Source organism: Sus scrofa, chromosome 9 (assembly GCF_054392235.1).
Source record: "Sus scrofa isolate SSC_HxYL_T2T_F1_AM1 chromosome 9, Sscrofa_HxYL_maternal_Yorkshire_Landrace_v2.0, whole genome shotgun sequence".
NCBI lineage: Eukaryota > Metazoa > Chordata > Mammalia > Artiodactyla > Suidae > Sus > Sus scrofa.
The window spans coordinates 6,588,034-6,608,345 of NC_139391.1; the positions used below are offsets into that span (position 1 = coordinate 6,588,034).

At 43.5% G+C, this 20,312-nt stretch overlaps 1 protein-coding gene across 3 annotated transcripts in view; it reads left to right on the top strand.

The window, feature by feature from the left end:
• Positions 1-20,312, top strand: part of RNF121 (ring finger protein 121) — a 99,254-nt gene that overhangs the window by 43,494 nt on the left and 35,448 nt on the right. For 2 of the 3 annotated variants that reach the window (XM_003129616.5, XM_005653662.4), the window contains exons 2-3: positions 247-284; positions 4,297-4,438. In XM_003129616.5, the coding sequence (XP_003129664.1) occupies positions 247-284; positions 4,297-4,438 (180 nt within the window). The remainder of the gene's footprint in view (positions 1-246; positions 285-4,296; positions 4,439-20,312) is intronic. The other variant, XM_005653660.4, reaches the window with a different exon arrangement.

A 20,312-nucleotide genomic window follows, 5' to 3' on the forward strand; every position in this document is an offset into this window, starting at 1 on the left:
TTATCAAATAGACTGCAGCTTTGAGGTTGGAAGGCCAATAGCAGATCAGGGACTGAAGTTTAGTTCACCCCAGTCTAACGGGGCCGCTTCCTAGCAAATGCCATCATAGGACAGAATATTTTATCTAGCTTCATGTCCCACGAGTCCTGACTCATACGTCTATCTCTGGCAAATGTGTGATCACTGTATGTTGGGCAGGGGCAGTTCAAGGCAGTAATGGATTTTTCTGGTGGTGTCTTTCTACAGGTTGATATGTCAGACCTCTCTCCAGAAGAACAATGGAGGTAAGTGGGACAGTGCGAGCCCTTCACGCCAGGAACTGTAGGCCAACCCTACAGATGGAGTTGTGTATCTGTCCTTTTTGCTTCCTTGTCTTTTTCCTTTTTCTCCTTGGGAGCCGCCGGTGACCTATGACCAGTAGGACAGATCATTTGAGATCTTTTCTAGTATTTAGGTCACCCTGGGGAGTAAACAGGTGATTGCACCAAACCATCGGTTTGGGTTTGAATACTCGTTCTGCCATTTCCTGGCTGTGTGATCTTAGGTTACTTAACTTCATGCTGCCTCAGTTTTCCCAGTTTGTAAAATCAGGATCATAACAATACCTATATATACCTCAGAGATGTGAGGATTAATAAATAGAAATTCTTAGAACAGTGCCTGGCACGTGGTAAACTTGCAGTGTTACCTGTTTTGAGAATCATTAGCATCTTCATTTTCGTGCAGCAGGGCAGAGAGCTCTGGCTGAGGAAATGGGAGATGTGTCTTCTGATCTCGGCTACTAACTTGTGTTATAACTGAAGTGAGTCAGCAAATACCTTACTGGCTTTATTTCTCATCAGTAGTGGATTTTCAGTAGTGCTTGCCCCACACACTTCACCAGGTAGCTGACCAGTGAGCTGAAACGTAAAGTTTGATCGAGAGAAAAGAATCCACTTCCTTTAGATTAAAACTATTGATTATGAAAACGTAGAATGGCAAAGGCATCAACTCATGACAAGCCCAGTGAGATTTGAGGTGACGTTAAGCTGAATCCGTAGCAGTTGTCCACCTCAGCTACCAACAAACAGTACAGACTGGAAGGTCTTCATGACAACATACTGTCTGCCTTAAAGGAGATTACAGCGCAGATTACAGTGTGTTTGCTTTGCTGAGTCGGCACCGATTTTGTTGTAAACGCTGCATGTGAAGACGGCCTTGATCCGGCTGTGAGATGAGGTTCTAGGGATGTGATGTGTGGCGTGGTGAGTAGTTAACGCTACTGTACTGTACAGTTGAAGGTTGTTAAGAGAGTAAATATGAAAAGTTCATAAGGGAAAAAAAAAGATTTTTACCTAGATATGTCTAGAAGAAGGCAGTCAGGATTGATGGTCTTCACATTATGTCGTGTGAATAGTGTTTAATAGACCTAGAACTGTTAGCCTAGAAGAGCCCAGGAAAATGATGGTAGGAACAGGATTGGTTTTGTTTTTTTAAATAATAGCAACATAAATGTTTAAAGGGGCAGTTTTTTGTTTTTGTTCTTTGTCTTTTTAGGACCACGCCCACAAAATATAGAAGTTCACAGGCAAGGGGTCGAATCAGAGCTGTAGCCTCTGGCCTACACCACAGCACAGCAACGCAGGATCTGAGCCACATCTGTGACCTACACCACAGCTCATGGCAACACCAGATCCTTAACCCACTCAGTGAGGCCAGGGATTGAACCTGCGTCCTCATGGATGCTAGTCAGATTCATTTCTGCTGAGCCACAAGAGGAACTCTTTTTTTTTTTTCTGCCACAGCGTGCAGTGGCTTGATGTGGGATCTCAGTTCCCGGCTCAGGGGTTGAACCCCAGCTGAAATGGCAAAAGCAGAGTCCTAACCACCAGACCACTGGGGAGCTCCCTGAGGAGACAGCATTAGGAAAGAGGAATGGATGGATATGTTTTTTGTTGTTCTAGAGTATAGGATTAAGTCTAAAGGATTGAAGCTGTATAAGACAAATAATGAGATTTGTCTCATTATCAGAAATATGATTAATAACTGTGGTGTACTGAGTGGTACTGATCTTCTGGCTTCTTTTTTTTTGTCTTTTTCTAGGGCTGCATCTATGGCATATGGAGGTTCCCATGCTAGGGGTCTAATCGGAGCTATAGCTTCCGGCCTACACCATAGATAGCCACAGCAACATGGGATCCGAGCTGCGTCTGTGACCTACACCACAGCTCATGGCAATGCCGGATCCTTAACCCACTGAGTAAGGCCAGGGATCGAACCCACAACCTCATCGTTCCTAGTTGGATTCGTTAACACTGAGCCACGACAGGAACTCCTGATCGTCCTGCTTCTTAAAGCACTGACATTTTATTCCTTCATAAGCACATATGAGTACCTACAATGTGTCAGGCATTGCTGCTTCTAGAATAGATTAAGAGCGCATATTCTCAGCCAGCAGAAATATTTAAAGAAAAGATTGCAAAAATAATTGAAAAAATTTTTAATTAAATTATAGTTGATTTGGGGCATTACCTTGTGGTGCAGTGGAAACAAATCTGACTAGTATCCATGAGGATGCAAGTTCCATCCCTGAGTTGGGAATGCGGCAATGCCGTGAGCTGTGGCGTAGGTTACAGATGTGGCTTGGATCTGGCGTTGCTGTGGCTGTGGTGTGGGCCGGCAGCTGTAGCTCTGATTCGACCCCTAGCCTGGGAATTTCCATGTGCCACAGGTGCAGCTCTAAAAAGGAAATAAATAAATAGATAAATAAATAAAGTATGGTTGATTTGCAATGTTGTGCCAATTGCTGCTGCACAGCAAAGTGACTCAGTCATACATATCATACATATATATGAAAAATAATTTTTGTGTTGAGTGGTAACTTTCACTAGATGACTTGTAAATTTTTTCTCAGTATTTTCTTTGATTTCTTTTTGTGCACGTTCATTCTGTTACATACTGAGAACAAAAAACCTCTTGTTATCTTCATAACTCCTCTCAGTCCTTAGGTTTTTAAAATAGCCTTTGCCCTCTTTAAATTTAGCTTATCTTCACAACAAGCCTGTGAGGGAGGCAGAAAAGATAGGGCCTCCTTTTGACAGAGGAGGAAATTGCCTTGTAGAGATGGCCGCTCTCTTGGCCAGGGCCGCACAGGTGTGTCTGAACTTGTTTCTGACGGCTGCCCCATTAGCGTTTTGTTAGATTCTCCCACCCAGGATAAATTTTTCAGTAAATGAACCCTTAGGTGCTCTGGCTGGTTGGCTGGCTAACATTTGTCTGCACACCAGGTTTTCCCCCTGACATTTTATTATGAAAACTCTCAAATATACAGAACAGTTGAAAGAAGTGTGCAGTGAATACCCTCATACCTGCCACCTGAAGGCGACAGTGAAGGTTTTGCTGTATTTGCTTTGTGATTTGTCGATCCATGATTCATTCCCCCTGGGTTCTTCTGGCTTCGTTCTCTCATTGACAGTGGGAATTCCATTAGGCAATCGTTCATATGGGCCTTTGCTTTTCTCCGTAATATCTGCAGCTGTGGGGAACTTGCACAAAAGCTCCTGACTATAGCCTCCATTTGTATTTAGCTTTCTCACTCCTTCATTCCTTTCCTTTGGCTGATTCTGACCCAGAATGGTAGGAGTGACTTTTCTATTCTCAGAGGAAGCTTTGGGCCTGTATTGGCCAAGGGAATCCTTTGCTGCCGATCCTCAGGATAAGAGAATACCGCCCTTAGATTAAGGAAGAGTTTCCAGGCGTACTCTCCCGGAGCCCTTGAAGAGGCAGGCTGTTGCCCTGTGGATACTGCAGTCACTGTTGGAATGGTGTAAAGTTGGAGCCCTTCAGACTTTTCTGGCTTTAGTCTTTAGGATCTCTAGTCCTGACGGAGGGTCGGAGGAATAAAGCAAGACTTAAACCCTGGGAGTGGCGCACCTTGGCAGCCACATTCCTGTGTTGGTATTATACGTATCATTGAATAAGAGCATGAGGCTTTAGGCTCTAACCTTCCCTCCAGGTTACCTTCTTCTTTCAGTGACGGATTGAAACAGGTCTGAAACGAAAGGTATCAGCTATGTGTGCCATTGGGGGTGGGCAGCAGACCACTCACCTTTAACCCCAGCACTTAACTTCGGTGCCTAGGCCCCCCGTTGTATCCCCAGTTGCCTGTCCTCCAGGGCGTGTGTCTTTGCAGCCCCTCATTGACAGAGTGCACTGCAGCTACAGAGGGCTGCGGAATGGTGGGACGTCCCTGGAAAGCACTGCCCTTTTACGGCCACACCTTCCCTGACCGAGCTCGCCCCTTTGTTTGACTTTCAGGGTGGAGCATGCGCGCATGCATGCCAAGCACCGTGGCCACGAAGCCATGCACGCTGAAATGGTCCTCATCCTCATCGCTACGCTGGTGGTGGCCCAGCTGCTCCTGGTTCAGTGGAAGCAGAGGCACCCCCGCTCCTACAACGTAAGCCACTGCGCCTCTCGTTTCTCTTTGCCGGTCATCAGGGACCCTTCTTAAGTATTCCAGGGTCCACCCTCGCACAGGCCACATATAGGGGAGGAATAGATAATAAAACATATGTATGAATGGGGAATGGTGTGCAGTGGGTGTGTGTTTAAGGGGCAAATGATTCATGATGGAAACTGGAATAGAAGCTGAGCCTGCGTTCATGGCCAGAAAAGGTAGGTCCTTTTAACATTTTGAGGTAGGTTCATGAAGGAGATGTTCACCAGGAGATACTCAAATAGAGGGAGCAGTGATCCTTTGATTGGGAAGACCAAGCCTCCAATAAATCTTAATTAATTTCTTCTTTTCTTTTTTTTTATCTTTTGTCTTTTTAGGGCTGCACCCGCGGAATATGGAAGTTCCCAGGCTAGGGGTTGAATCGGAGCTGTTGCTGCCGGCCTACGCCAGAGCCACAGCAAGGCCAGATCTGAGGCAATGCCAGATCCTTAACCCACTGAGCGAGGCCAGGGATCGAACCGCAACCTTGTGGTTCCTTGTCGGATTTGTGTCTGCTGTGCCACGATGGGAACTCAAAATCTTGATTAATTTAGATTAACATTTTTAAAAGGCAGTAATAAAGGGGAGGCAGTGTAGCAGGTGGTGAGAAGAGAGACGTAAGAAGGCAGTGACAGAGGAAATGAGCAAAAATATATACAGTGTACAGAAAACATACAACTAAATGGCAGAAGCAAATCCTTCCTTATTAGTAATTAAGTGTAAATGGATTAAAATCTATTAAAGGCAGAGATTGTTGGATTGGTTTTAAAAAAAACCACATTATCCATCTATATACTATCTTTAAGAGACTCACTCTATTTATTTACTTATTTATTTTGTCTTTGCCATTTCTTGGGCCGCTCCCACAGCATATGGAGGTTCCCAGGCTAGGGGTCCAATCAGAGCTATAGCCGCCGGCCTCCGCCAGAGCCACAGCAACGCAGGATCCGAGCCACGTCTGCAACCTACACCACAGCTCACAGCAACGCCCGATCCTTGACCCACTGAGCAAGGCCAGGGAGCGAACCCACAACCTCATGGTTCCTAGACGGATTCGTTAACCACTGAGCCACAATGGGAACTCCACTTTATTTTTTTTTTAACTCAATTTTATTATAGTTATAGTTGTACAACCATCATCACAAACTAATTTTACAACATTTCCACCCTAAACCCCCAGCCCATCCCTCCCCCCACACCCTGTCTCCATTGGTAAGCGTAAGTTTTTCAAAGTCTGTCAGTTTTTCTTCTGCAAAGAAGTTCATCGTATATAGTGCTGCAGTGAACATTGGGGTACATCTGTCTTTTCGAGTCGTGGTTTCTCTGGATAGTTGCCCAAGAGTGCAATTGCTGGATCAAATGGTAGTTCTATTTTTAGTTTTCTGAAGAATCTCCATACTGTTTTCTACAGTGGTTGCATCAATTTACATTTGCACCAACAGTGTAAGAGGGTACCCTTTGCTCCACACCCTCTCCAGCATTTATTGTTTGTAGACTTTTTTGTCTTTTGTCTTTTTTTTTTTTTTTTTTTTTTTTGTTGTTGTTGTTGTTGTTGTTGTTGTTGTTGCTATTTCTTGGGCCGCTCCCGCGGCATATGGAGGTTCCCAGGCTAGGGGTTGAGTCGGAGCTGTAGCCACCGGCCTACGCCAGAGCCACAGCAACGTGGGATCCGAGCCGTGTCTGCAACCTACACCACAGCTCACGGCAACACCGGATCCTTAACCCACTGAGCAAGGGCAGGGACCGAACCCACAACCTCATGGTTCCTAGTCGGATTCGTTAACCACTGCGCCACGACGGGAACTCCTGTTTGTAGACTTTTTGATGATGGCCATTCTAGTTCGTGTAAGGTGGTACCTCGTAGTGGTTTTGATTTGCATTTCTCTAATAATGAGTGATGTTGGACATCTTTTCATGTGTTTTTTGGCCATCTGTATGTCTTCTTTGGAGAATTCTCTCTTTAGATCTTCTGCCCATTTTTGGATGGGGTTGTTTGTTTTTTCAGTATTGAGCTGCAGGAGGTGTTGGTAGATTTTGGGGATCAATCTCTTGTCAGTCACTTCATTTGCAAATACTTTCTCCTTTTCTGTGGGTTGTCTATTTGTTTTGTTTAGGGTTTCCTTTGCTGTGCAGAAACTTTTAAGTTTAATTAGGTCCCATTGTTTATTTTTGTTTTTACTGTCATCACTCTAAGAGATGGATCTGAGAAGATGTTGCTGTTGTTTAAGTCAGAGAGTGTTTGGCCTGTGTTTTCCTCTAAGAGTTTTATTGTGTCTGGTCTTATATCTAGGTCTTTAATCCGTTTTGAGTTTATTTTTGTGTATGGTGTTAGGGAGTGTTCTAATTTCCTTCTTTTACATGTGGCTGTCCAGTTTTCCCAGCACCACTTGTTGAACAGGCTATCTTTTCTCCATTGTATCTTCTTAACTCCTTTGTCATAAATTAGTTGACTGTAGGTGTGTGGGTTGAATTTTGGGCTTTCTATCCTATTCCACTGATCTATATTTCTTTTTTTTTTTTGTCTTTTTGTTGTTGTTGTTGTTGTTGTTGTTGCTATTTCTTGGGCCGATCCCGCGGCATATGGAGGTTCCCAGGCTAGGGGTTGAATCGGAGCTGTAGTCACCGGCCTACGCCAGAGCCACAGCAACGTGGGATCCGAGCCGAGTCTGCAACCTACACCACAGCTCACGGCAACGCTGGATCGTTAACCCACTGAGCAAGGGCAGGGACCGAACCCGCAACCTCATGGTTCCTAGTCGGATTCGTTAACCACTTCGCCACGACGGGAACTCCTGATCTATATTTCTGATTTTGTGCTAGTACCATACTGTTTTGGTAACTAGCTTTGTGGTACAGTCTGAAGTCAGGGAACCTGATTCTTCCAGCTCCATTTTTCTTTTTGAGGATGTCTTTGGCTATTCTGTGTCTTTTGTGCTTCCAAACAAACTTTATTTTGTTCCAGTTCTGTGAAAAAGGTTCTTGGGGATTTTATAGGGATTGCATTGAATCTGTACATTGCCTTGGATAGTTTAGTCATTTTGATAATATTGATTCTTCCAGTCCAAGAGCATGGTATATCTTTTCATCTGTGTCATCTTTGATTTCTTTCATCAGGGTCTTATAGTTTTCAGATTACAGGTCTTTTGTCTTCAGGTAAGTTTATTCCTAGGTATTTTATTTTTTTTGATGGGAGTGGTAAATGGGATTGTTTCCATAACTTCTCTTTATGATCTTTCATTGTTAGTACATAGAAATGCAGTAGATTCCGTGTATTAATTTTGTATTCTGCAGCTTTACCAAATTCATTGATGAGCTCTAACAGTTTTCTGGTAGCCTGTTTAGGATTTTCTAGGTATAGTATCATGTCGTCTGTAAACAGTGATAGTTTTACTTCTTCCTTTCCAGTTTGGATTCCTTGTATTTCTTTTTCTTCTCTGACGTGGCTAGGACTTCCAAAACTATGTTGAATAGTAGTGGCGAGAAAGGACATCCTTGTCTTGTTCCTGATCTCAGCAGTAATTCTTTCAGCTTTTCTCCCTTGAGAATGATGTGGTTTTGTTATATGTGGCCTTTATTATGTTGAGGTAGGTTCCCTCTGTGCCTACTTTCTGGAGAGTTTTTGTCAGAAATGGGTGTTGGATTTTGTCAAAAGCTTTTTCTCCATCTGTTGAAAGAATCTATTCTTCAATTTGTTAATGTGGTGTAGCACACTGATTGATTTGCAGATATTGAAAAATCCTTGCATTCCTGGGATAAACCCCACTTGATCACGTGTGTATTGCTGGATTTGGTTTGCTAGTATTTTGTTGAGGATTTTTACATCTATGTTCATCAGTGAAATTGGCCTGTAATTTTTTTTTGTGGTGTCTTTGTCCGGTTTTGGAATCAGGATGATGGTGGCCTCATAGAATGAGTTTGGGAGTATTCCTTCCTCTGAATCACTTGAAATAGTTTCAGAAGGATAGGTGTTAGCTCCTCTCTAAATATTTGATAGAATTCATCTGTGAAGCCGTCTGGTCCTGGCCTTTTGTTGGAAGTTTTTAAATCACAGTTTCAGTTTCAGTACTTGTGATTGGTCCATTCGTCTTTTCTATTTCGTCTTTATTTAGTCTTGGAAGATTGTACTTTTCTAAGAATTTGTCCATTTCTTCTAGGTTTTACGTTTTATTGGCATATAGTTGCACGAAGTAGTTTCTTATGATCCTTTGTATTTCTGTGATGTCCGTTGTAACCTCTCCTTTGTTATTTCTGAATTTATTGATTTGAGTCCTCTTTTTTTCTTGACAAGTTTGGCTACGAGTTTATCTTTGATCTTTTCAAAGAACTAGCTTTTAGTTTCATTGATGCTTTTTTATGGTTTCCTTCATTTCTGTTTCATTTATTTCTGCTCTGATCTTTACGATTTCTTTCCTTCTGCTGGCTGTAGGTCTTATCTGTTCTCTCTCTAGCTGCTTTAGATATAAAGTTAGGTTGTTTATTTGAGCTTTTTCTTGTTTCCTGAGTTAGGCTTGTATTGCTATAAACTTCCCTCTTAGAACTGCCTTTCCTGCATCCCATAGGTTTTAGAGTATTGTATCTTTGTCATCATTTGCTTCTAGGTATTTTTTAATTTCCTCTTTAATTTCTTCAAGGATCCATTGTCTGTTTTGTAGCATGTTGTTTAGTCTCCATGTGTTTGTGTTTTTTGCAGTTTTTTTCTTGTCATTGATTTCCAGTCGTGTAGTGTTGTGGTCAGAAAGAATGCTTGATATGATTTCAATTTTCTTCAAGTTACAAAGGTTTGATTTGTGACCCAGAATATGGGATCAATCCCCGAGAATGTTCCATGTGAACTTGAGAAGAATGTGTATTCTGCTGCTTTGGGCTGGAATGTTGTATAAATGTCTGTTAAGTCCGTCTGGTCTAATGCTTCATTTAGGGCCTGTGTTTCCTTGTTGATTATCTGTCAGCATGATCTGTCCGTTGCTGTAAGTGGGGTGTTAAAGTCCTCCGCTGTTATTGTGTTATTGTCAGTTTCTCCTTTTAAGGCTGTTAGCGTTGCCTTATACATTGAGATGATCCTATGTTGGGTGCATATATATTTACAGTTGTTCTATCTTCTTGAATTGACCCTTTGATCATTATGTAATGTCCTTCCTTGTCTCTTATAATATTCTTTATTTTAAGGTCTATTTTGTCTGATATGAGTATTGCTACTCCAGCTGTCTTTCTTTCCTTTTTTTTTGTCTTTTGTCTTCTTAGGGCTGCACCGACGGCACATGGAGATTCCCAGGCTAGGGGTCTAATTGGAGCTACAGCTGCTGGCCTACGCTAGAGCCACAGCAATGCCAGATCCAAGCCACGTCTGTGACCCACACCACAGCACTCAGCAACACCGGAACCCCAACCCACTGAGCAAGGCCAGGGATTGAACCTGCAACCCCATGGTTCCTAGTCGGATCCATATCCCTGCGCCACTTCAGGAACTCCTACTCCAGCTTTCTTTTGATTCCCATTTGCATGGAATATTTTCTTCCATCCTCTCACTTTCAGTTTGTATGTGTCCCTAGAAGTGAAGGGGATCTCTTGAAGACACCATATATATGGGTCTTCTTTTGTATCCATTCAGCTGGTCTGTGTCTTTTGGTTGGGGCATTTAGTCCATTTACATTTAAGGTAATTATTGATATGTGTGTTCTTGTTGCCATTTTGTTAATTGTTTTGGACTTTTTTTTGGGTGAGGGGAGGGTCTTTTTTTCTTCCTTTCCTAATTTTCTTCTCTTGTGGTTTGATGACTATTTTTAGTGTTGTGTTTGGATTGCTTTTTCTTATTTGTGTAAGTATCCTTTGTAGAATTTTGGTTTGCTGTTAACTATGAGGTTTTCATATAGGAGTCTCTATATATACAAGATTGTTTTAATTTGTTCGTCTCTGAATTGCAAGTGCATCTCCAGTGTCCTGTATTTGTACCCTCCTCTTCTCATTATTTATGATTTTGGTAGTATATTTGTGTGTTGATGATTTCCTACCTTTACTGTATATATGCCTTTACTGGTGAGCCTTGTCTCTTGTAATATTTTCATTTCTAGTTGTGGCCTTTTCTTTTCCACCTAGAGAATTTCCTTTAGTATTTGTCGTAAAGCTGGTTTAGTAGTGCTGAATTCTCTTAGCTTTTGCTTGTCTGTAAGGCTTTTGATTTCTCCTTCTAATCCAAATGAGAGCCTTGCCGGGTAGAGTAATCTTGGTTGGAGGTATTTTCCTTTCATCACTTTAAGTATATTGTGCCACTCCCTTCTGACCTGCAGAGTTTCTGCTGAAAAATCTGCCAGTAACCTTATTGAGGTTCCCTTGCATGTTATTTGTTTCTTTGCCCTAGCTGCTTTCAATATTTTCTCTTTGTCTAATTTAATTTTGGTCATTTTGATTAATATGTGTCTCAGGGTGTTCCTCCTTCGGTTTATTTTACATGGTACTTGTTGTGCTTCGTGGATTTGAGTGAGTGGTTCTTTTCCCATTTTAGGGAAGTTTTCAGCTATTACCTCCTCAAATATTTTTTCTGCCCCTTTCTCTCTTCTCCTTCTGGCACCCTATAATACAGATGTAGGTGCATTTAATGTCCCAGAGTTCTCTTAGACTGTCTTCATTTCTTTTCAATCTTTTTTTCTCTTTTCTCTTCCACATCAGTGATTTCCACTCATCTGTCCTCCACCTCACTTATTTGTCCTTCTCCCTCTTGTATTTTGCTGTTGGTTGCTTCTAATGAATTTTTTTTTTTTTTTTTTTTTGTCTTTTTGCCATTTCTTGGGCCACTCCCACAGCATATAGAGGTTCCCAGGCTAGGGGTCGAATCAGAGCTATAGCTGCCGGCCACAGACACAGCCACAGCAACGCAGGATCCGAGCCACATCTGCAACCTACACCAGGCTCACGGCAACGCCAGATCCTTAACCCACTGAGCAAGGCCAGGGATCAAACCCACAACCTCATGGTTCCTAGTTGGATTCGTTAACCACTGAGCCACAACGGGAACTCCCTAATGAAATTTTTTTTTTTCAATTATTGTGTGTTGTATCTCTGCTTGCTTAAGTTTTAAATCTGGTATTTCTTTGCTCAGTGTTTGCTGTAAATTTTCAGTCTTTGCCTCCAGTTTATTTGCAATGTCTCGAATCATCTTCACTGTCATCATTCTAAAGTCTTTTTATTGGAGGCTTGTAATCTCCAGATCACTTAGGTGTTTTTCTGGGGATTTTTCTTGCTCTCTTTTCTGAGTCATAATTCTCTGCCTTTTCATTTTTTGTAGATTTTTGGTGTGGTCTCCTTTTTGCAGACAGTAGAGTTGAGTTGTAGACTCTCTTACTTCTGATGTCCTTCCCCCTTGTGGCTGAAGTTGGTCCAGGGCGGGGGGCTTGCTGTAGGCTTCCTGATGGAAGGGACTGGTGCCTGTCCACTGGTAGGTGGAGCTGATTCTTACTCCTCTAGTGTGTGGGCCTTTGTCTGGGTGAGATTTGAAACGGCTGATGGGTAGGGCTTTGATCCCACCTGGATTATTGCTTGGCCTGAGGCTTCTTAGTGCTGATGGGTAGGGCCAGATTTTTCCAAGGTAGACACCCCTAGAGGAACACGTGCTGATGAGTATTCCCAAGACTTTTGCCTCCAATGTCCTTCCCCCACAGTGAGCGACAATCACCCCCTGTTTTCGTAGGAGATCCTTCAACAACTGCAGTCAGGTCCAACCCGGATTCCTATGGAGCCTCTGCTTTGCCCTGTTGCCCAGTGCACATGAAAGCCTGGGTGCACCTTTTAAGAATGGGGTCTTTGTTTCCAACAGTCCCGTGGAGCTCCTGCACACAAGCCCCACTGCCCTTCTATGCCAGATGCTTCAGAGGTCCTTCTCCCAAATGCCACATCCCCAGGCGTGGGGACCTGATGTGGGGCTCAGAACTCTCACTCCCCTAGGTGAGTCTCTGTGATACAGTTACTTTCCAGTCTGTGGGCTGCCCCCCTGGGGTTGCTTATGCTGTGTAACCGTCCCTCCTACCATCATGATGTGGCCTCCGCTTTGTCTTCTGGAGTAGGACATCTTTCCTGATAGTTTGCAGTCTGTTTGGTTGAAGGTAGTAGTTCAGCGTTTGGTTGTACTTTGTTGCTTTTATGAGAGAAGATGAGCTCCAGTCCTTCTACTCCACCATCTCTCTGGATGGTCCATCTTGTTAGTCCTTCCTGATGCATCTAAAGTTCTTCTCCCTGCCTGGACAGATTTTAGGTACTTGCTGTAGCCAACAGTTTGGGGGACCCCTCACCCTCAAATCTACTCTAGGCTAAAAATGGGCTCTGAGGAGGAGAAGCAGAGCAGAAACATAGTTGGACCATTTCTAAAGTATGAACTTCATTACTACATAATTAATAACATCAGCTACCATTTATTGAGTACTTTGTAACATGCCAAATACTTTGCTGATGAAATGAGTAGTTTTCTTTTTGCCATTGTATGGATCGAAACTGAAGCTCAAAGAGATGAGCTGAGTCCCACTCAACCAATGATTGGTAGAGGCAAGATTCACACCCAGTCCCTCTACCTCCCCCTTTGTCCCTGCTCCTCCCTGATGTCTGTTCATTTGTTCAATTAATAAATCTTCTTTTATCCTTTTTAGCCCTGTGCTAGAGTGGTGATCCATTAATATTATTTTCTATGGCTTCCTTCACGTAGAAGTCACTTTGAGAAAGTTTATTAAATTGAATATTCATATTGCCTGTGATCCAGGAGTTTAATTCCTAGATAAATGCCAAGAGAAAGTTTGCACACACATCCCAGGAGGGAGGATGTACCAGAATTTTCCTATCAGCACCATTTGTAATAACAAAAACTTGAAATGGCCCTATGCTCATGTGTAGGTGAGAAGATGAGTTAATTGTGATATATTTACACATTGGAATATCATATAACATAAAATAATACATATATAAATATATAAAGTAACATGAGATAATTAACTAAGTTACAAAAAATGGTCAGGATGAATCTTAGCAATATAATATTGAGTGAAAAAAAAAATCCCAGAAGACTAATTATAACTTGGTACATTTTATGGAAAGCTAAAAACAATGAAAACTAAACAGTGTATTTTAGAAATGTGTATGTGTGTGATAAGGCCATATTTTAAAAAGCAAGGGAATGATAAAATCAGTATTCAGGATAGAGTACTGTTGTTTAGAAGACTGGAGGATAGGATAGAAAAAAGGACATGGCTAAATGTAAGGAATTTTAGATGTTCCAGTTCTTCTGTTGAGTGGTGCATTCAGTTATTTGTCATGTTATTTAAAAATAATTAACTTAAAAAGGAAGAGACTCCTGTCACATGCTTCAACATGAAGGACATTACGCTAAGTGACATAAGCCAGTCATAAAAAGACGATTCTTATACTTGTCCTCTGTTTATACAAGGTACCTAGAGTGGTCCGATTTATGCAGATGGAGTGTAGAGTAGTGGTTGCCAAAGGCTGGGGGAGAAGGGAGAATAGGGAAGTTGTTGTTTGGTGGGTATAGAGTTTCAGTTTCGCAACATGGAAACATTTTGGAGGTCTGCTGCCCAGCAATGAGGATTACTTAACATTACTGAATACTCTTAAAATAGTTAAGATGGTAAATTTTGTGGTTTCTTTCACCACAATGAAAGATAATTTTTAAAAATTAAAACAAAAGTGGTTCATGCGTTAACTAATGATGAAAATTTATTAACCAGAGATTCTGATAAATTCTTTTTTCCCGCCTACTTGAAGTTCAAAAATTTAGGCAAGAAAGAAAGCAGTTCCCAAGACAGGGACTTAACTTACCAGATAGCAGGACATACGACAAGAATGGACAGACTAGAGGAAGAGAGTGAAGATCCCTGTATAATGGGGACGTAATATACAGTAAAGGTGTAATCACCAACCAGTAGGAGAATAGTCACGGTTGAGTAGATTGTGTTGGGAAAACTGGCTCACCATATGGAGAAAAATTAAAACTTAATTCCTGTAGGAGTTCCCGTCATGGCGCAGCAGAAAAGAATCCAGCTAGGAACCATGAGGTTATGAGTTCAATCCCTGGCCTCACTCAGTAGGTTAAGGATCTGGCATTGCTGTGAGCTGTGGTGTAGGTTGCAGACATGGCTTGGATCGGGCATTGCTGTGGCTGTGACGTAGGCTGGCAGCTGAAGCTCCAGTTAGCCCCCTAGCCTGGGAACCTCCATATGCCACAGGTGCGGCCCTGAAAAGACCAACAGAAAAAAAAAACCCAACTTAATTCCTGTATAACACTGCATACAGAAAGAAATTAAAGATAGATTAAAGATCTGTTTATGAAAGCAAAATTATACTGTTAATGAAGTAAAGGCAAATAAGGTAAATATTTGACAAATTTGATTATATTACAATTAAGGATTTTTTGTTCTATAGAGGATAATGTAGGCAAAGTTAGCTGATAACAGAGAGGGAGATAGTGATTAAAACTGACAACAGGAGCTCCCACGGTGGCACAATGGGATCTGCGGTGTCTTGGGAGCACTGGGAATGCGCATTTGATCTCTAGCCCAGCACAGTGGGTTAAGGATCCGGCATTGCCACAGCTGCGGCTTAGGTCGTGACAGTGGCTTGGATCTGATCCCTGGCCTGGCCCGGGAGCTCCATGTGCTGTGAGACTGCCAACAAACAAAAAAAGAACAAAAACCCAGAGATTAATATCCAGACTCTACCAAATAACTCCTACAAATCAACAGATAAAAGACAGCAACTCCCAATAGAAAAATGGGCAAGGGATAGGTACAGGCAGTTTATAGGAGAGGAAACCCAAAAGTCCATCAAGCCTAAGAAGAGATGCTCAGCGTCAGGAGTAGTAGTTAGAAAAATGAACACTAAAACGAGTCATCCCTTTATTTGATTGGTTAGAAACCAGAACGCCGTACGTTTCCGAGGGTTGGCAGAGGTCAGAGGCTGTAGGAACCCTGGGCGTTCTGTGTGGGCGCCAAGCCTGGGCAGGCGTCGCAGAGAGCACCTGGCGCTGTTTAGCCGGATGGAATATTTAAGCGCCCTGTGCCATATCCTGATGGGACATGAGAGAGAGTGTTCGTTTAAATGTTAACGTGGCACTTAACGGAAGAGTTGGGGGCCATCTGGAGACCTGCCTCTGAATTAAAAGGTGAGGTGTGGGTGCACATCATGACCCTGAGCACCCATGGCGACTTGTGACCTTACACACGTCGTACTGAGGAGAAAACGTAACCCATGGGAAGACGCACAACGCAGTGCCAGTAATACATATAAACACATGAGAACATCTGTGGAGTGAGGAATGGGAGTTAAAAATGAAAACAGGAGTTCCCGTCGTGGCTCAGTGGTTAACGAGTCCGACTAGAAACCATGAGGTTGTGGGTTCGATCCCTGGCCTCACTCAGTGGGTTAAGGATCCGGTGTTGCCGTGAGCTGTGGTGTAGGTCGCAGACACAGCTCGGATCCCGCTTGTAGGCCAGCTCCGATTAGACCCCTAGCCTGGGAACCTCCATATGCCATGGGTGCAGTCATAGAAAATACAAAAAAAAAAAAAAAAAAGAAGGAAAACAAAACAGCTCCCTGGAGAATGTCGTGTAAAGGAGAGGCCCTGGGATTGTTGTTGAGGAGTAGAAACAGGACCCGTTGGAGATGAGCTGTCAGAGCTTTCCCAAAAATGCTGCTATGCATACCAAGAAATGATGGAATTAATTGACGAAGCTCTGTTCCTCTCAAACTAAATAAAATTTTCTGCTCTTCCATTGGGTACCCTGATCACTAAGTGGAAGAACACTAGCTCTCTTCTCCTAGACCAGCTTTCTCAGTAGGGAGGGTATTAACGTTTTGGCCAGACGATTCTTTTATTTTGGGGGCGGGGTGTGTGTGTGCGGGGATCGGGGCGGGTGAGAGGGCAGGTGGCTGTCCTGTGCACTGCAGGCTGTTGAGCAGCATCCCTGGCCTCTGCCCACTGGATGGCAGCAACACCCCTCCCCCAGCCCTCCCCCACCAGTGACAGCCAAAAATGTCTCCAGACATTGCCAGATGTCCCCTGGGGAGACAATTCACCCCTGAAAAGAAACACCGTCCTAGATTCTAGGACCTAGAGCAGTGTGGGTATTGTCAGCTGTGACATTATGAGCAAGTAACCCAACCTACTGGTTTCATCGTGAAAAGTATCAAACTTCTCTGTGATGTAGGAGTTCAGAGAAGAGGAAGTTTAACTGCTATTGGAAGCAACCATCGCACTCTTTCCTGTATTTAAATTTCAGCTGTTCTTTTTAATAACAGCACCAGTGGTTCTAATACCACAAATTGCTTATAGCATTGAATTTGTTTTTCTCATCTGTTCTCTCTTTGGAACTTTACAACAAATAAAATAGGATTGGATTTGTCTCCATTTTTCACATCGGTGAACTAAAGTGCAGAGTTCTGAAGTGACTTTTGAATGGGAGAGCCGGACGTGAAATACGGTTCTTGGTTCAGCATTCTTTCCATAGAGCACTTGGCTTTCCAAAAGCCTCGAGAATTGTTGTCCGTTCTGCCGTGGTCATTTCTGTTTCTAACACTGCCTCCCCCCACCCCGCCCCCGACTTTTCCTCTAAGTGACTTTGGCCCCAGTCCTTTGCTGGGATTTCAGGTATTTTCACAACCGTGCCCCTTTGCTCTAGGTCATCCCTCCTCCTCAGCTTAGTGAGTGATGCTGGGAGGCAGAACTCAGGGCACAGAAGATGCAGCCTGGAAGCCCAGCCCAGGCCAGCCTTGCTGTTGGGCTTCTCTGTAGCTCAGTTTTCATCATCTGTTTGGGGAGTCTGATCTTACTCACTCCTTAGCTCCCTCAGGGATGTTAGGGAAGGAGTAAGTTTATGTCTGGAAAAGAATCCTATTTTTAAAGATCTCCAAGGGGAAGCTTTCGTCATCTCTGTTACCAGATACAGGATCTCTTCAGACTCCTGTGCCCTGAACTGCTAGTCCCTCCTGGAATGGATGGCGGCAAGATCTCCTACCTGGCAGTTTTGAAAGTGCTACAGATTCTCCTCAGCCCGAGACAGGAGGAGGGTTGCTAGAATGTGGCTAGAGAATGCCCGGATGGGAAGGGGTGCCACTCACCTTCTGTGAGAAAGAAAGACTTGTCTCCTCAGACTAGAATAAAAACCCGGCGTGTGATCAGCCTCCTCTGAGCTTTGCCTTCTTCGTTAGGCTCATGTCTCAGCTACAGTTGTACCTTCTCGAGCACATCCTGGAACACCCATCACGATGCCTTTCGCCACCAGTGGCGGTTGGACCGTCGGCACGGAGAAGAAAGGTCGCCTTCTTCCGTGACCCCTCCATGTGGAGGGAAGCACCTCTGCCGTACTTTCTGGGCCAGCAGGGCCTGCACCATTGTAGCGCTTAGCATACTGTGTTATGGTTACTTGTTCCTACTCAGAAACTTAAGTTCTTGAGGAGGTTTCCCCAGTCCTCAACGTGGTGTCCAGTAAATGCTCACTGCTTAAATGCCTCTTGCCTGGAAAGAAGACTTGGGAAAAAAGGGTTCATTATAGGTATTAGGAGAGTAGGCTTAAGAAACAGAGGGTAAATGTGCTCTTATTCTTGAAGTACTAGAATTAGACTCAGAAGCAGAAGGGAGACAAAGGCAGATGTTTCAGGTCAGCACCAGGGACTTGTCTAGCACATCTGCTATCATTGGAGGGCCGGTTTCAGGTGGCAAGGTTGACCATTTGCTGGGGGTGTGGTAGAGGTAATTGCCAACCGCGTTTCTGCCCTGTAGGGTATTCCAGCAGTATGTGGGGTCTTGCAGGTCACAGAGACTGTGCTGACTCTTAGCCGCTTGCTGAGGCTCTGGATAATCTTCAGATAATAGCCATATGCCTTCCTGTAGTTTTGTCCAGGCCTAATATCCGGGGCCTTTACCTGCTCCTTATGTGATCGGCCTTCCAGACCACTTGTGATCCTGACTACTCCCTTAGGGTCATATTTATTCGCTGATATTCTCTGTACACTGCGGTCCTCAGACCTGACCTCGGCCCAAGGGTGCTCAGACAGAGCAGAAAGCAGTAGAGCTTCTGCCTCCTTCATTCTGGTTATATTTGTAGTTAAACAGCGTAATGTTGCCTTGGTTTTTCTGGTAGTGGCCTTGCTGGCATCGATTCCCTGGCAGTTCCGCAGCATCAAGTACAGATAACTTCCTTGAGCAAATGATTGAACCACATATGTTACCACTAGGTGGCGCCATTTATTGCCAGGCCAGCTGAATGGATAGATACCTATACCTTCCTTAACGAATGAAACAGAATGCCAATAAAGACTACAGTAGACACAGACAAATTAACCAAGCAAAACTGTGACTTAGCGTTTTCCCCACAGTAGACTATCGCCCCGGCCTTTCACCCCACAGCTGCTATCCAGGCCCTGAGCAGAATCTGGATTACAGGCCTGCCCTGATGGGCAGTGTCTTGATACGTTAAAGTGGCTTCAAATCCTTAGTTTGGATTTGGGGATCATTTATTTTTCTGGAAAAGGACAAATTAAATATTATAAAGAAATTCCTCTAACGCCATCTCTTGCTCTCTCTCTCTCTTTTTTTTTCTTTTTTTCTTTTTAGGGCTGTACCTGCGGCACTTGGAAGTTCCTAAGCTAGGGGTCGAATCAGAGCTGCAGCTGCTGGCCTGCGCCACAGCCACAGCAATGTTGGGTCCAAGCCACGTCCACGACCTACACTGCAGCTCACGGCCATGCTGGACCTTTAACCCACTGAGCAAGGCCGGGGATCAAACCTGCGTCCTTATGGATACTCATTATTGCTGAGCCACAACGGGAACTCCTGTCACTTTTAATATGCTGATTGGTTACCTCGTTGTAATCTTTGCCCCCTTATACATGTAGCTTTATGAGGTTTTGATCATGTGAAGCTGTAATAAGAGCTCTTATTTACTCAGTGTTTACTGTGCAGCTGTGCTGGGTTTTTTTTAATATACGCTGTTGCCATTGAAATGTAAGAGCTGTTGTATTGAATCCTTACTTTATATTTTTTACATTACTTATATTAAGTGTTTGCCTTGTAGGCACTGTTCTAAGAGCTTTCCATGCATTAGCTCACAGTCTCTATAGCCTGATGGAGTAGATACTGTTAACCTCAGTTACAATCCAGAAAACTAAGGCTTATTAGAGTTAAGTGGCTTGTCTAAGGTAACATAGTAAATAGCCACAGGATAGATTGTAAATAGCTATTTACAATACATGGGGATTCATATCTAGATCTCTTTCCTTCTAAAATCTCTGGTCATTGCACTGTATCATATTCTACTTTGTTCATTTGTCCCTTAGTGATTTCTTTGTACGTCTTCTTTAGCGAGGGTCTAAAGATTCATGGAGTCATTACAATAAAGGTTTCATTTTTGTTATTCTGCTGCTGCTAGGCTGTTAGCTTCTTGAGGACAGGGACCAGTGGTCATGTTTATTTCTGCGTTCCTCTTCCCATTAAATGCGGAGTAAATACCTGATGGATGAATGAATGCCTGAGTGCCGCCTTCACTCACCTAGGAAATCAGATAGATACAAGGCTGCCTGACCGAATCTTAGCGTGCTGGAACTTAAAGCGGTTGGAAAAATCAAGTCAAACCTTTCCTTTAAGAAGAAGGGCCCTCCTCAGAGTGGCCTAATGAGTTGGAGGCAGAAGAGCTGGTCTGCTGGGCTTCTGCTGAGCCATCTGGTTTCTAAGAGCCCAATCTTGTCCCTAAATGCCTTTCTTTCTTCCCTTTTGCCCCCCCCCCCCCGCCCGCCATTTTTTCATGAGTAGCTTTACTCCCTTAGTTTCAGGCCTGAAATTTCTTTCCTT